Source organism: Chrysochloris asiatica, unplaced genomic scaffold, assembly GCF_000296735.1.
Source record: "Chrysochloris asiatica unplaced genomic scaffold, ChrAsi1.0 scaffold00102, whole genome shotgun sequence".
Lineage (NCBI taxonomy): Eukaryota > Metazoa > Chordata > Mammalia > Afrosoricida > Chrysochloridae > Chrysochloris > Chrysochloris asiatica.
Window position 1 is genome coordinate 2,016,309 of NW_006408620.1, and position 14,592 is coordinate 2,030,900.

The window sequence follows — 14,592 nt, forward strand, 5'->3', positions numbered from 1 at the left end:
TGTGGGGGACTTGCCTTTTTGGAATTTACAGTCTCAGCTTTTAGGGAAGGTTTTTACATTTGTTTGTGGATGTAGGTTCTATTTAAACATACATATTCATGCATTTGAAAAAGAAATTGGTTACACAAACTTAGTTTTTCATTTCATTGACCCAAAGAAATTTGTATATATTAAAAAAAAATCAGCCCACAGGATATAATTTATGACCTTATAAGTCAATTTGTAATTGAGACAATGGAAAGTTAACATTCCATGGCAATTCTAGGAATTCAGTTCTCTTAAAAACATGCCCAACCTGTGTGAAAGAACAAAAAATATTAGGACTCCAGATTCCATATTACAGACTTATATGATATAATAATAGGTATGTAGAAAGTTATTTGTTGTTGTTAAGTGCTGTCGAGTTGGTTCTGACCCATACTGACCCTGTATAGGGTTTCTGTGACTGTAAATCATTACGGGAGCAGAAAGCCTCATCTTTCTCCCGTGGAACCGCTGGTAGTATCAAACTGCTGCCCTTGAGGTTAGCAGCCCAATTTGTAACCATTATGCTACCAGAGCTCCTTGTTGACAGATAACAGATATATCTAAAAGAGATAGGCAGTTGCTAATATGAATAAACTATAATATTCCAATTTTAAAATGTTTACTCCCATTGGGTCAATTCCAACTCATAGTGACCCTGTGTGGAGTTTCCAATGGGCCAATTGTTGGATTTGAACTGCCCACCTTCCAGTTAGCAGTCCAGTGCTTGTCCTGTGGAAAAACAGGTATGGCCACTGTCTGAAAGGGAGCAGTAATAGCTCTCAGCTCAACCATTAATGACATGGATCAAATGCTCAAAAAGGACTAAGGCCTTCCTTTTCTAATTGCCCTAACACTTCAGTTCTGGGCACTCTTGTTAACTCTGGCTGTTGTTGGGATACCAGTATCACTAGTGGACCACTACCTAGATGAGTGCAGATAGGAGCCACTCAAAACAAAGGTTCTGCTCGTCAACCAGAATGGAAGACTGAGAAAAAGATTTGACATTTAAACTACAGTGTGAAACAGCCCAAGAAAAAGTTAGAGACCGTGGCATATCCAGTGATAGCTCATGTGACCCATTGTTTTGACTGGTTGGCCACACTGCCATCATCCATAACAACTGTGTTGTTGCCGCCTTTATGTGGAAGGTGGAGTTAGTGCAGGGCCTGGGATGGAGACAGGGCTGACTGGGTATGAGCTGGGAAGGAGAGGCAATATTTGAGCTTCAGGATGAGGGAAGGGGTATGGCAGGGGAGGTAGGGATGTGGTGACCACACCAGAGAGGAGGTGGAGGAAGGTTCAGAGTAGATGAGTAGAGAAGCCAGTTGGAGGTTGCAAGGAGCAGATGAGTAGTAGCGGTAGGTGATTCTGGGATCAATAGCAGCAGTGTATGATGCCTTAGTAAGCTGCAGGCTGTCTTTCTCCCCCGTGTCCAATCCTTGCCTTTCCCCGGACACATCACAGTGGCCCCTGCTCATGTATCCTCCCCCTAGCTGGTTCCTATCCATGGCCATAACAACTACAGGGCCTTCCTGGAACCTTCAAGGAACTTGTAATGTATGGTCCTTCCCAACCCATCAGCCCTCACCCCACATTTTGAGTTGCTCCATTCTTTCCTGAGCCACCAATTTCCCATGGTCAGTCGTTTGTTATAAAAGTAGACTACTGTAAATGATGAAAAAACAAACACACACCAGAAGAGATTATACACCTGTGGCTCCAGAACTCACATCGTAGAAAAAAGGCATTAAGGATGTACATTTGAACGGCAAATTAATAAACTTGTGAATATGTTAATATACTCATTAATATACATAGGAACTTCAAACAGTTCATAGAAAAATGCCATTCATCATTTCATTCCATTTTCCCACAAACATTAAGAAGCCTCCTTATATGTTACCATTATACCTAACTGTACAAGACACCTTCTCAAGCAAAGAAGGCATGTTTATAAAAATCAGCTATATTTTGCACTTTTATCTAGTCTCAGTACAATTCAGAGGAATGAAATCATGAAGAACTTGTTCTCTTGGTCTCTGATCAGAGTGTAATTTATCTAGAAATTAGCGATCAAGCACCAACTAGAAATTCTCCTGGTTGGAAATGGAGAAGTATGCTTCTATATAAAACTTGAATCAAAGGAGAAATCTCCAAGAGAAATGAGTATTTATGAACTCAATGTTCATGGTAAGGTAAGCATGGCATTAAAATACACTGCCTTCTGACTTGGGAATTCCAATTTATTTGGGAAGGTTTCAGGTCTTTTATAAACTAGAAAATGTTTTTTAGTTTAAATTTTATTAACTTAGAAAATGTCATACCTCAAACAGCTGTGGAAATGTCAGTTACCAATGTGACCTTACTGCTCATTAGTAGGGACTTCAAATAATTCTGGTTCTGGTGTATGGCTTAACCACAACACAAAACCAAAGCCAGTAATAGGCATGGTGCTTCTTGTTGAACGGACCAGCGAAAACACAAATACATAACCAGGAGGTGGTAGCAAGTCTCTGACCAGAATTCAGACATGGTTGGTTCTGGAAGAGAGTCCAATCAACAACCCAAAACACAGCAGTGAGGAGGCAGTGTGGTTCTGGTTAGGGTCCACCCAGAATTCAAAACCACAGAAGGAAGAAGGCCATAGAGTGGCTGGCTTAGGATCCGAACGAGGTCTTAGAAAGCAGCCGGGAGGAGGACGCAATAGTTCGGGTGCAGAGTTTGGTTGCGGTCTGGGAACACTGCCAGTGAAACAGGTGGTCCAGTAACCATGGGTGGATGATAAAGGGTATCTGGGTAATCCATGGACAATTTTCACAGGGAAAGAGGGCCTCCTGCAGAACGGATCTAGATCAAGTTTTCAATGATTTAAATAGGACAGACCAAAGCACCACCTGTTACAAATTCTGAAACAAAATGACGAAGTTGTCAACACCTGGTATTTTCCTCTAAGTTCCCCAAGAGAAGCACCAGGTGCCCGCAAACTCTAGGTCTCCTCTAATCTCACCATAAACTAAGCCTCTTCAGGAGTCCTGGTGTGGTTCTGTAGTTTAAGCATTGGACTGCTAACGGAAAGGCGGCAATTCAAATGCACCAGCTACTCCTCAGAAGCCCGATACCAGGGTCACGCTAAGTCAGAACCGACTGGATAGCACTTAGCAAAACCAACAACAAAAGTGTACAACAGACAAGGAAAAAAACCTGTATCAGTAAGTGAAAGTGCATAAGACGCTTTGGTGTCTGAAACAGAGGAAGAGGGATCTAATTAGAGGATGCCAAGGTCTTCGTAAAAGGAGTGAGGACAGAACTGTGTGTCTGGAGCCCCAGAACTAGCCCGAAAGGTAGTGGATACAATGATGACAAAAGTCCCGGTCAGAAATCCCTCTTCCTTCCATTCTATGGTGTTTTCATGAAGCATTTTTCACTTTGTTTCTGGAGCACATCCATTTCATTACTGCCTTCACGTAAGGACTTATGTGATTGCAAAATCCCATTACAATGGGCCGTTTAGCATGTTGCCATATTTTCACTGCAATACATCCGGTTCCATTGAACTTGCCCTCACCAGGTCTGTGAACACGTGTGTGCTTGTTTCATTAGTGTGGAAGATGAGAAGTGGGCTTGCACTGATTTAAGTTGAGCAGTAGGATAAGTATTCAACCTCAGTGTCGCTTTGAACACAACAACAATGAACATTTTTAAGGCCTTGAATACACTGCGTATCAGGATGGTTGTGAGAATTCCCAATTCCTCTTCTGATGTCTGAAAGGACCTCCAAAGAGTTCATATTTATTTCTTTGGACAGAATTGATGAGTGAACGTTTCCTCATGGACACTTTACAGTTGACTCGTTCCCTCAGATGGTTACTAGAAAGGATGAGGAGCTCTGGTAGGTTAGTGCATTATGTATGAGCTGGACTGCTAACAGCAAGATCAGTAGTTCAAATCTACCAGTCATTCCATGGGAGAAGATGAAGTTTTCTGCTCCTGTAAATATTTATAGTCTCGGAAACTCCACTCAGGGTCACTATGAGTTAGAACTGACTCGGTGACACACCACCACCACCATCACCATTTTACAAGATTAACTCTTCAATGTGTGTTTACATCAGTAATCTAAAAGGAGACCCAGATATGTGCCAGTGGCTATCTGATGATTCAAAGTATGTCTATGTTGTTAAGTGCCATCGAGTCAATCCCAACTCATAGCGACCATGTATAGGGTTTTGGAGGGGGAGCTGGTGAGCTTGAACCACTGACCTTGCAGTTCAAACAGCTTTGCAGTCTGGCACATTAACCCACAGCACCACACCAGGACTCCAGAATATGTCTATAAGGTATCTTAAAATACTCACCTCAAGAATAGCCAGTAAGGCTATGGCCGAAATCCCGATGCAGTTGTCAACAGTCTGAAAGGAGAATTGTTAAAGTCATGGGAAGCCTCAAATATATACTATAGCAGTCATATAGAATAATTCATAGAAACCCCAAATCAACCTCCAAGAAATAGCCTGGCCCCTCAGATATCCATGCTTCCAGAATAACCTTCTTGCACATTTATCTTTATTTAACTATACTTGCCTTCGGTGGGTTCCTTTTAGTTTGGGAACACAGGAAACAGAGGTTCTCATCCATGAAGTTGGCTCCACCCCATCCTCCAATTGAATTGCTTCTTGTACAAGTGGACAAAGCCAGTGCTCTTAGTTACCCAAGCCTACCTAGTCCTGGCCACCCTGAAGGAGTTGCGGAAGCCAAGCACCAGAACCAATCAAGAGGGCCAGTTAAGTCATGAAAGTAATCATGGATGTGTGAAATGAGATGAGAATATGGTCAAGAACTCAGGCTTGGGACACAGTTACTGGGAAATCGGGCACATCACAGAATCTTGGTTTCTTCATCTAGAGCAGGTGACTGTTGGGTGGTAGAGACCGCTCCAGTTTGAAGATGAGATATTAGGGTGAAAATGTGGCAACAAGCTAAGTGACCCATTGGCAAGGGCTTGTGTAATAAGCATAAGCCACCATGGTTGCAGGAAGGCAGCGCTGAACGGCACGTGTTCCAAAGATGCTTCCGAATACGGAAAACTCTCTTGATGTAATGTCAACATTGAAAAACTCTCAAACCAGGGACTTAAACGTAGTGTAGTGACAAAGGCATGGGCAAGTGAGTTACAGGTAACCCTTTTGACAAGAGACAAGGCGTGTTCAGACTCCTGGAGAGGGGAGATGGAGGCATTAGGGGAGAGAGAATTAGGGTGTGCAAGGTTAGGATAGCAGGCAAGAGAACAAGCAGTAGAGGACTAGAAGATTCAGGGAAGGCCAGTATGTGAGCAGAACACCAGACCACAAGGCACATTTGAAGTGGGACTTGGAAGCCATAGGAGGAAGGCTTCTATATTGACCTGAACCTTGTCTTTTTAATAACCTGGATGCTCTATATTTTCTTCTTCATCCAATCACTTCTTTTGCTTTTGAACCTTTTTGAACAGAGTAGACCTGTCTTACCCATGACCCTATTCTCAGACTTCTGCCCTACCTGACCCCCTGCCATCCCAGTGACAGATGCTCTCTGGAAGCACTGAGGGTTAGGCCTGCTTGGTACTGCATCACAACCCTACCCATGTTAGCGAGTATTCACCGTAGCAGGGTCGGGCTTGACTCTGTAGGGCTGAAGCACTCACCCATGGAAGCATGTCTGTCTGACAGAGCAGGTGTGCTTGGCTCATTGGAGCCCACCTGTTCTAGGTGGTTCCAATCACAGAGCTGTTGCCTCCAGACTATGTGCCTATCTTAGGGGAAGTACTGGGCTTGGGGCCTGATTTGAGAACATGATGCAGGTCCAGTTGGAGTAGCTGGGAGATGCCACAGAGAAGGGGAGATTGCAGGGTCAACCTGTCTGACATCCATTAATCACCCTTCACTAGCCGATGGAGAGACAAGAGCCCGCTGTTTCTTCTGTCTGACATCCATTAATCACCCCTTCACTAGCCAATGGAGAGGCTGAGCCCGCTGTTTCTTCTGTCTCTCCCCTTATATTCTTACCTACACATTTCTGTCTCCCTACTTGTTTCTGGACCTGACCCTCCACTCCACTCCAGCCCTGTCCAAGAAGACAAGGCACCCCTTCCTGCCCTAGCCTGTTACTCTCAATTCTTGGCCCTGTAAGGTGCTCACAACCAATGGTACTTGGATTCACAGAGGAAAATCCTGCACCTCATTACTGCCCTGCTTCTGTCCCATAATTTTACGTTATCGATGTTGTTTGGTGCCATCGAGTCGGTACTGACTCATAGCTACCCATGCACAACCATACTACCTGGTCCTGTGTCACCTTCACAATAGTTGCTACATTTGAGCCATTGTCGCTGCCATTGTACCAATCCATCTCGTTGGGGGTCTTCCTTTTTTTTGTTGATCCTCCACTTTACCAAACATGATGTCCTCCTCCAGTGACTGGTCCCTCTTGATAATATAGTCAAAGTATGAGAGATGAAGTCTGGCCATCCTGGCTTCCAGGCAGCATTCTGGCTGTACTTCTTCCAACACAGCTTGGTTTGTTCTTTTGGCAGTCCATAATACTTTTAATATTCTTCTCTTAACACCATAACTCAAATGCATCGATTTTTCTATGGCCTATCTTATCTTAATCACTGTCCAAATTTCACATGTATATGAGGTTATTGAAAATACCAAGGCTTGGGTAAGGTGCACCTTAGTCCTCAAACTGACACCTTTCCTCTTGAACACTTTAAAGAGGTCTTGTGCAGCAGATTGGCCTAATGCAATATGTCATTTGATTTCTTGACTGCTGCTTCCATGAGTGTGGATGGTTGATCCAGGCAAAATGAAGTCTTTGACAACTTCAATCTTTTCTTAATTTATTTGGATGTTGTATAAAGGCCCAGTATTTTTTTACATTACTTAACTTTAATTTCAAAGAGAATGATAAATATAATAGTACATAATCTAATCAGAATTTTTTTAAACAATAGACTTTTCTTATCCCAAAATGCCTCTTAAAAATAATGACTTTTAAGGCTGACTCCACTCAGGATTTACGTTAATTACACAACCCCTTTTGTTGTTGCTCCTCTACTATGGGTCAAATAGCTTGTTGCCATAACTTCACTGTAATCCATCCTGTTAGATTGAGTAATGCCTCACCAGGTCCATGGCTGCATGTGTGGTTATTGATTAGGACATTTACTCCTAGTGGGACTTTACTGAGTAAAAGAATATGAACATTCCCTCTAGGCTTCAGTTACATAGTGTCACAGTGTATTTCAGAATGGTTATGAGAATTCATAATTCTAGTACCAGTGTTTGAAAGGGCTGCCAAAAGAATTAATACAGTCAAAATCACCAACTGTTGAGACATTCTTACTGGGAGATTAGGCTAAGTCACTTAACCTTAGTTTTTTCATCTACAAAATGAGGCTTTGTTGAGGATCAAAATCCCCTCCATTCTGAAGAGCCGTAGACAATACACACACTTATTTCAGGTTGTCACATCTGAAAGCCATGAACCCAGGGTTGAAGACTATTGTTTGTCACAGCAGACAAGCAGTACTTAATAAGGGTTTGTTGAGCAGACAGTTGTCAGTGTTGAGTAGTTGTCTGCTTATCTTACATCTTGTCAACTCATGAGAGACACCAGTTGCAAAATTCTATTTCAAATGCTGACCATTTGAGTTGATAACACATTGTCGGCAGTGATGAATGCCACTGCTGCGATTTTTTCTACGGAAGACGAAGAAAAGAGAACCAAACCATCAAGAACCATTGACAACAGAACTGTTGATCGGAGAACTGGAGCTGGAGATTGGCGAATCTACCGCTGTCTCCGGACACCTTCAGAATGGAGATAGTGGAGTCACTGGAGGAGGGGTTGGTCTTTGGACACGTTCAGGAGTCTGTTAGCACGAAGGAGATGAAGGCCAGCAGTGACATCCTGGAAGATGGGGAACGTAGGCGCCATCCCTGCATCCTGGAAGGCCATGGGGGAACAGAGATAGAAGCAGTTTCACCACCACACCAGAAGTCCCGGACCCGGGGAAATTCTGTAAGGGGGCCTGGCCTGTACTGAGATGAGGACAAGCCAGGGCTGTGTCCAGGGTGCTGGGGGAGGGGTGCTAAGGCCCCTGGACAAGGGCGGGGAGGTTGTGAGAGGAAATGGGGTAGGGCTGGAAGGTGGGGTGGGAGTCAAGAAGTGCACAGGGGAGGAGGAGAACACAGGTGAACAGGAGACAGGTGGAGGGGGACAGGCTGTTTCTTCTTCCTGCTGACTCTTGTAGTTTGGTGGCTGTCATAATAACATGGATCCTTTATGTTCTCTCTTGTCCAACCAGATCTCTCTCCTCCCCACCAAAAATTCGTCATTGCTCAGATTAACCACCCACCTGATCCCCTACCAACTACCATTTCATGTTAGCTACTGGTGGTGCTGGTGGTCATGGTGGTAGTGGTGCTTTGATGATGGTGGGGGGGGGATTGGGGAATGGTGGAGTCCTGGTGTGGCGCTGTGGGTTAATGCGTCAGACTGCAAAGCCATTTGGACTGCAAGGTTGGCGGTTCAAGCTCACCAGCTGCTCTTTGGAAACCCTATACAGGGTCACTATGGGTCAGAATTGACTCAACGGCGCTTCACTACAAAACAGTGGTGGTGTGCCATGGAGTCGCTTCCGACTCAGTGACCCTGTATAGGGTTTCCTGAGGCTGTAAATCTTTACTGATGCAGAAAGCCTCATCTTTCTCCCGAGGAGCAGCTGATAGATTCGAACTCATAGCAACCTAACTCATAACCCACTACACTACCAGAGCGCCTTATGTTAGCTAGTTGTTATTGTTGTTAAGTGCCGTTGAGTCGGTTTCCACCCATAGCAACCCTGTATAGGGTTTCCTGAGGAGCAACTGGTGAACTTGAACCGCCGACCGAGCAGGTCAAACTGACTTTGTAGTCCAGCTAGCTGTTGTTAAGTGCCGTCAAGTCGGTTCCAACCGATAGCGACTCTGTATAGGGTTTCTGAGGAGCAACTGGTGAGCTTGAACCACTGACCTTGCAGTTCAAACAGCTTTGCAGTCTGACACATAAGTCCACAGCGTCATGGAGGGTGCTAATGTTACCGGGAAAAATTTTTTTATCACCTGAGCTGAGTGAGCCAATGTTCTGAGACTGGACTCAGAGCTTAGAGCAGAGTGTTTATTGAGAGTATCCATCCCTAGGAGAAGGAGAGTGGAGAAATCTCCCTGAGGAAGAGGGGAGAGGAGGAGGGAGAGGGAACTTTTCCTAGGAATTTCCAGTATGAGTTAGGACCGCTGAGGGGCTTCAGGAATTCTCTGTTTTCTGTCTATTCAAAGTCCTGCAGGGTTTGAACCCTCATTCCTGGAAGCATTTTGTTGGACAGAGAAGATGTGCTGAGCTCTGGGTATGGTATAGTCCCTGCTCTACCCTTTCCAGTCGGTTGGGGACAGTACAGGGTGTGGTGCCTGGTTTGAGAACATGATGACGTCTCCACTGGAGAGGGTGGGAAATGCCACAGGACTTGGGCAGTGAGAGACTCTACTCAGTTTCCCCTCCCACAGAGGAGGTTTCAGGATCAACCTGCCTAACCTAACTCCTGTTCGTCACCCCTTCAGTGACAGATGCCGAAGCAGGGCCCTCTGTTTTTTCTGTCTCCTGCCTTTGCCCACCACTCTAATACTTACCCACACATCTGTCCTGTCCAAGACACCCCTGTCTTGCCCTCATCTCAGTACAGGCCAGGCCCCCTTAGAGAATTTCCCCAGGTCTGGGACTTCTGGTCTGGTGGTGAAACTACTTCTATGGAAGGTGGAAGGAGACTGAATGACCCAGTGAGAAACACTGACCCGTACTAGTTATTAGAGTATTGGAGCTGGAGACAGCCAAGTCTGCACAGTGTCCGGGAGGCCTGGGAATGGAGCTAAGTGCAATTCCTGTGTTGAAGGCTAGGAGGCCACCTGGCTATAGGCATTGGAGGCTTCAATGTGGGAAGAAAGGTCATCAAGTAGCTCCAAGTGGCCAGTAAGATGTGGTAGGTAGAGGCTTTCAATGAGGCACAAAAGGCCAGTGGGATGGGAAGAGGGGAGGAGTTAGAGCTCTTGCTGGGACCCAGGTACACTGTCAAGTGGAGGGGGAAGGAGGTTCTTGCCTAGATTCCAGAGGAGAGCAGTGTGGAGAAGGTTTCGGTTGTCATAGAGATGTGAGAGGAAATGAGAAACTGAATCTGGATCTGGATCTGGAGGGGTTAAGTAGGGTGGAGATGGTTGAAGCTGTCCTGGATGGAGACTTGAGAGATGGAGAGCAGGTGCAGTCTCTAGCCGAGGCTTAGGAAGTAAGCCAGGTGGAGTAGTTGGAGATTCTGTCAAATGCCAGCGAGGCCAGCAGAGTAGACAAGGAGGTGGTTTGAGTGGGATCTGGTAAAGTATTAGCCTTGGCAGAAGCCTGGAGGCAAGATGAAGGTCATCAGTGAAAGCTGGCAGATTGGGGAAGGCAGGAGTCATACCCGAGCCCTAAGAGACCATCAGGATACAGTAGGTGAAGGCTGTACATGTGGCACAAAGAAGGTTGGTGAACTTGAGGCTAAATTCACGAGAGTGGGGCCTGGATTGGGATGAGGTCAAGAAAGTGATATTTCCAGAGAGGTGGACAAGCAGTGCTCAAGTTCCTGGAAAGGGGAGATGGATGATGTATGAGAGAGATACGTAGGGCTTGCAAGGTTGGGATAGCAGGCAAGAGACCAAACGAGAGAAAGAGTAGAGGATTCAGAGAAGGCCAGTAGGTGTGCAGGTCAGCAGGACACAAGGGACTCAGGATCAGGAGGAGAAGGAAGACAGCTGCCTCTTTACCATTAACCTTGTCTCTTATTCTCTGCATACTCTCTCCCACATCCAATCACTTACGTGCTTCAGACAGTTCAGAGTGGATGCCTCCTACCCATGAGCCCATTCTCAGAATTCCGCTGACCACCCGATCCTCCACCAACTGCCATCCTAACGACAGTTCCTGTGTGGATGTGCTGAGGACTGGGACTGCTCAGCTCTGCATCATAAACCTACTTAAGTTAGCGAGTATCCATGGGATCATTCGTGGACCTGGCTCTACAGGGCTGGAGTACTCACTCATGGAAGTATTTCTGTTTGACAGAGAAGGGGTGCTTGCTCTTTGGAACCCAGTTTCTCTGGCTGAGTCTAATCCTAGCTCTGCCATTTCTAGGCTGCCTGACGAAGGCCCCACTGACGTGAGTGGGAAATGCTGCAGAGACTGGGGACAGTGAGGGAGACAAGTCTCCTTAATCACCCCTTCAGTGGCAGACCCTCTTTTTTTTTATTGTATCTCACGCTTGCCCACCTGTCTTCAGTTCTTACCCATATATCGCTGTCTCGCAACTTCTCTCTGTAACTGAGCCTCCACTGCGCTCCCGCCCTGTCCCAGAATACCAGGCACAGTTGTCCTGTCTTGGCCCAGATCCCTCCTCACTGCCAGTGGGGATCAGATTCACAGAGCAAAGTTCTGCCTTTTGCTGCTGGCCTGCCTCGGTCCCAGAATTGTACATTTTAGACGTTACATAACTTGCATTTCAAAGGGAAAGATAGTCCAATAGTAGTTCATAATCTAATCAGAATATTAAAAAGTATGTGGAATAAATAAGGAAAAACTCATCCTTTAAAATTAAAAACAACAACAATCATAACTAATTTAATGCACTATGTTATCACTCTATATGTGTTATTGACATATAAATCTTTTTAAGGATATCATGTAGAAATTCCTGGTCCTGCTTTTTTGTCACTGATCATTCTAAGAGCACTTTGCTGGTCTTGAAATATCAACCACATGACTTTTAGTGGCTGCCTCCACTCTAAGGATTTACATGAATTACACAATCCCTCTGTTGGTAACTACCATTGAGTCGATTTGACCCAAAGTGACCCTGTATAGGGTTTCCAAAGAGCATCTGGTGAACTTGAACCACCGACCTTGCAGTTCAAATGACTTTGCAATCTGACGCACTAGCCCACAGCGCCGCAGGTCAAATGGCCTGTTGCCCATCTTCACTGTCAGTCTCTGCTCTCACCAATACTCTGACTGTATGTGTGGTTGGTTCTTGAGGGCAGATTACCACTAGGGGGCGTTAAGTGAGTAAAAGGATATGAATATGCTCAAGGCTTTGAGTCCACAGTGTCACTGTGCATTTCAGGATGGTGATGAGAATTCGTAATTCTAGTACCAGTGTCTGAAAGGGTTGTCAGAGTTAATACGGTCAAGAACACAACCTTGGAGCATCCTTCCTGGGAGGTTAGGGCAAGTCACTTAACCTTACTTTTTTAATCTACAAAATGTGACTTTTTTGGTTAGCAAAATCCTCTCCATCCTGAGGAGTTGTACACGATGTAAAATTGGGTTGTTTTACATTGTTGCATCTGAAAGCCACGGGACCAGGGGTGGAGACTGTTTGTCACCACAGGCAGTAGGTACCCAGTAAGGGTTTGTCAGTGTTGAGTAGTTAGTTGTCTGCTTATTTTAACGTCTATTTAACTCATCAGGGACACCAGTTGTGCGATTCTATTTCAAATATTATCAGTTGTAGTTGAAAACAAATGTTCTGTTGTGACTGATGCCCCAGCTAAGAGTCCTTCGAGGCCTACCTCTTTCCACGTCAGAGGCTTTTCTTCTATTGAAGATGGGAGGGACAGAATGAAACCATTAGGAAACACCAACAACAATACTAGTGATCAGTGTGTGGGAGGTGGGCACAGGTAATGGAGGCCTTGTTGTTAAGTGCCATCGAGTCGCTTCTGACCCAAAGGGAACCGACTGTGCGAATATCCAACCCATGCAACCTTGCATGGGGTTTCCAAGGAGCAGATGGTGGGCTTGAACCGTCGAGCTTGCAGTTCAAACCGACTTTGCAGTCCAGCGCATTAACCCACAGCACCACACCGGGACTCCAGTGGAGGACTTATTGAGGTTCAAATGTAGTGTGGGTGAGGGGAAGAAGGTCATCAAGTAGGTCTAAATGACCAGTCGGGAATTAGAGACATTTGATGAGGCCGCTAGGGTGAGAGAGGGAGGCGACCAGTAAGTGGAACAGGTTGAGGCTCTTGTCAAGGACCAACAAGTGGCGGAGGGGAAGAAGGTCCAGGTCTCCCTTCAGGAAAGCAGGGTGGCAGAGATTGAGGCCATCACAGGGACCTGAGAGGACTGGAGAAGCTGCAGTCACTGGCTGACACTTGAGACACAAGCAGGTGGAGGAGGTTGAGGGTATCACAGACTTACAAGTTGTAGGCTCTGGCCGAAACTCAGTAAGCAAGCAGCTGGGAGGAGTTGGAAATTCTGTTAGCAGAGTGGAGGAAGAGGGGTTTGGGCTGAGGTCCAGTTGCGTGGACAGGATGGCAACCTTTGCAGATGCCCAGGAGTCAAGTAGCCTGGAGGAGACCAAGGCCATCCGTGCGACCTGGGATCATGGAGAATATAGGCACCATGAATGCATTCTAGGACGCTGGCAGGGTACAGAAGGTAGAAGAGATATGGCACAAGTGAGGTGGGTGGGTGTGGGGCAAGTCTGAGGTGGGGTTGGGGCTGTGTTTAGATGAGGACAACAGAAGAGATGTGCCCAGGACGGTGGGGCAGGGATACTAAAGCTCCTAAATGTTCGGGAGATGGGAGGTTGTTTGAGAAAACTGGGTAAAAGTTTCATGTGTCGGATGGGTGGCTAGGGACCACAGTGGAGAGGATGAGCAAATCAGCAGGACCCAAGGAGCAGGTGAAATGGGATTGACAGGTTCCATAGGTAGAGATGGTCACGGGCTTCTCCTTCATCCTGATTCTTGTCTTGTATGGTTGCTGCCTTACTCGCCAGGCTCCTCTTCCATTATTTCCCACTCCCAGTCGCTTTTTCATTATTTCACATTCACAGTAGACTTGCCCATTCTCAGATTGCTCCCCGACAAGCTGCCCTCGCCTGATAGCTAGCATTCGTTGTAGCACAGTGCCTAACACTTTATGGTTGGAACATTTACTCAAGGAAATTGGAGCAAGAGTTCTGGGCTCTTGAGATGTTGACGTGGAAAGATGGAGCGGCTGGGGACTCTGAACTCAGGGAGGGAGAAGGGCTGTGTGCTGGCGTCTGGGGGGTGTGCAGGCTTGCTGTACCCTTTGGTTTTCTGAATGGTTATATATTCCTGAGTGCTTCGGTGTACACCTTAAAAACAAAACAAAACACAGGGAACAGAAGCAAATACTGTTGAATGATGATGCATGGAGGGGATTGTAATCATTGCAATGAAACAAAATATGATAGGAAGAATATAAAGCTGATGTTCTCTCATATAAACTATCACTCCATTCACAATAAAAACTTTTTTAAATAAAAGAGTTCTGGGCTCTTTATTTATTTATTAAATGTTTTTATTTTGGATTGAGTGAAAGTTTACAGGGCACATCATCAGCTTTACATTCAACCATTCATATAGCTTGTTTCATTACATTGATTATTATCCCCTCCATATATCATCAGTTAACAGTGTTTCTCTCTATCCTCTTTAG

General features: G+C 45.6%; 1 protein-coding gene across 1 annotated transcript in view; it reads left to right on the forward strand.

Annotated features, from left to right (window-relative positions):
- The first annotated feature begins 7,884 nt into the window (after positions 1-7,884).
- Positions 7,885-14,592, forward strand: part of LOC102822467 — a 45,637-nt gene continuing 38,929 nt past the window's right edge. Inside the window, exon 1 of the mRNA XM_006867238.1 lies at positions 7,885-7,993. Within this exon, the coding sequence (XP_006867300.1) occupies positions 7,885-7,993 (109 nt within the window). The remainder of the gene's footprint in view (positions 7,994-14,592) is intronic.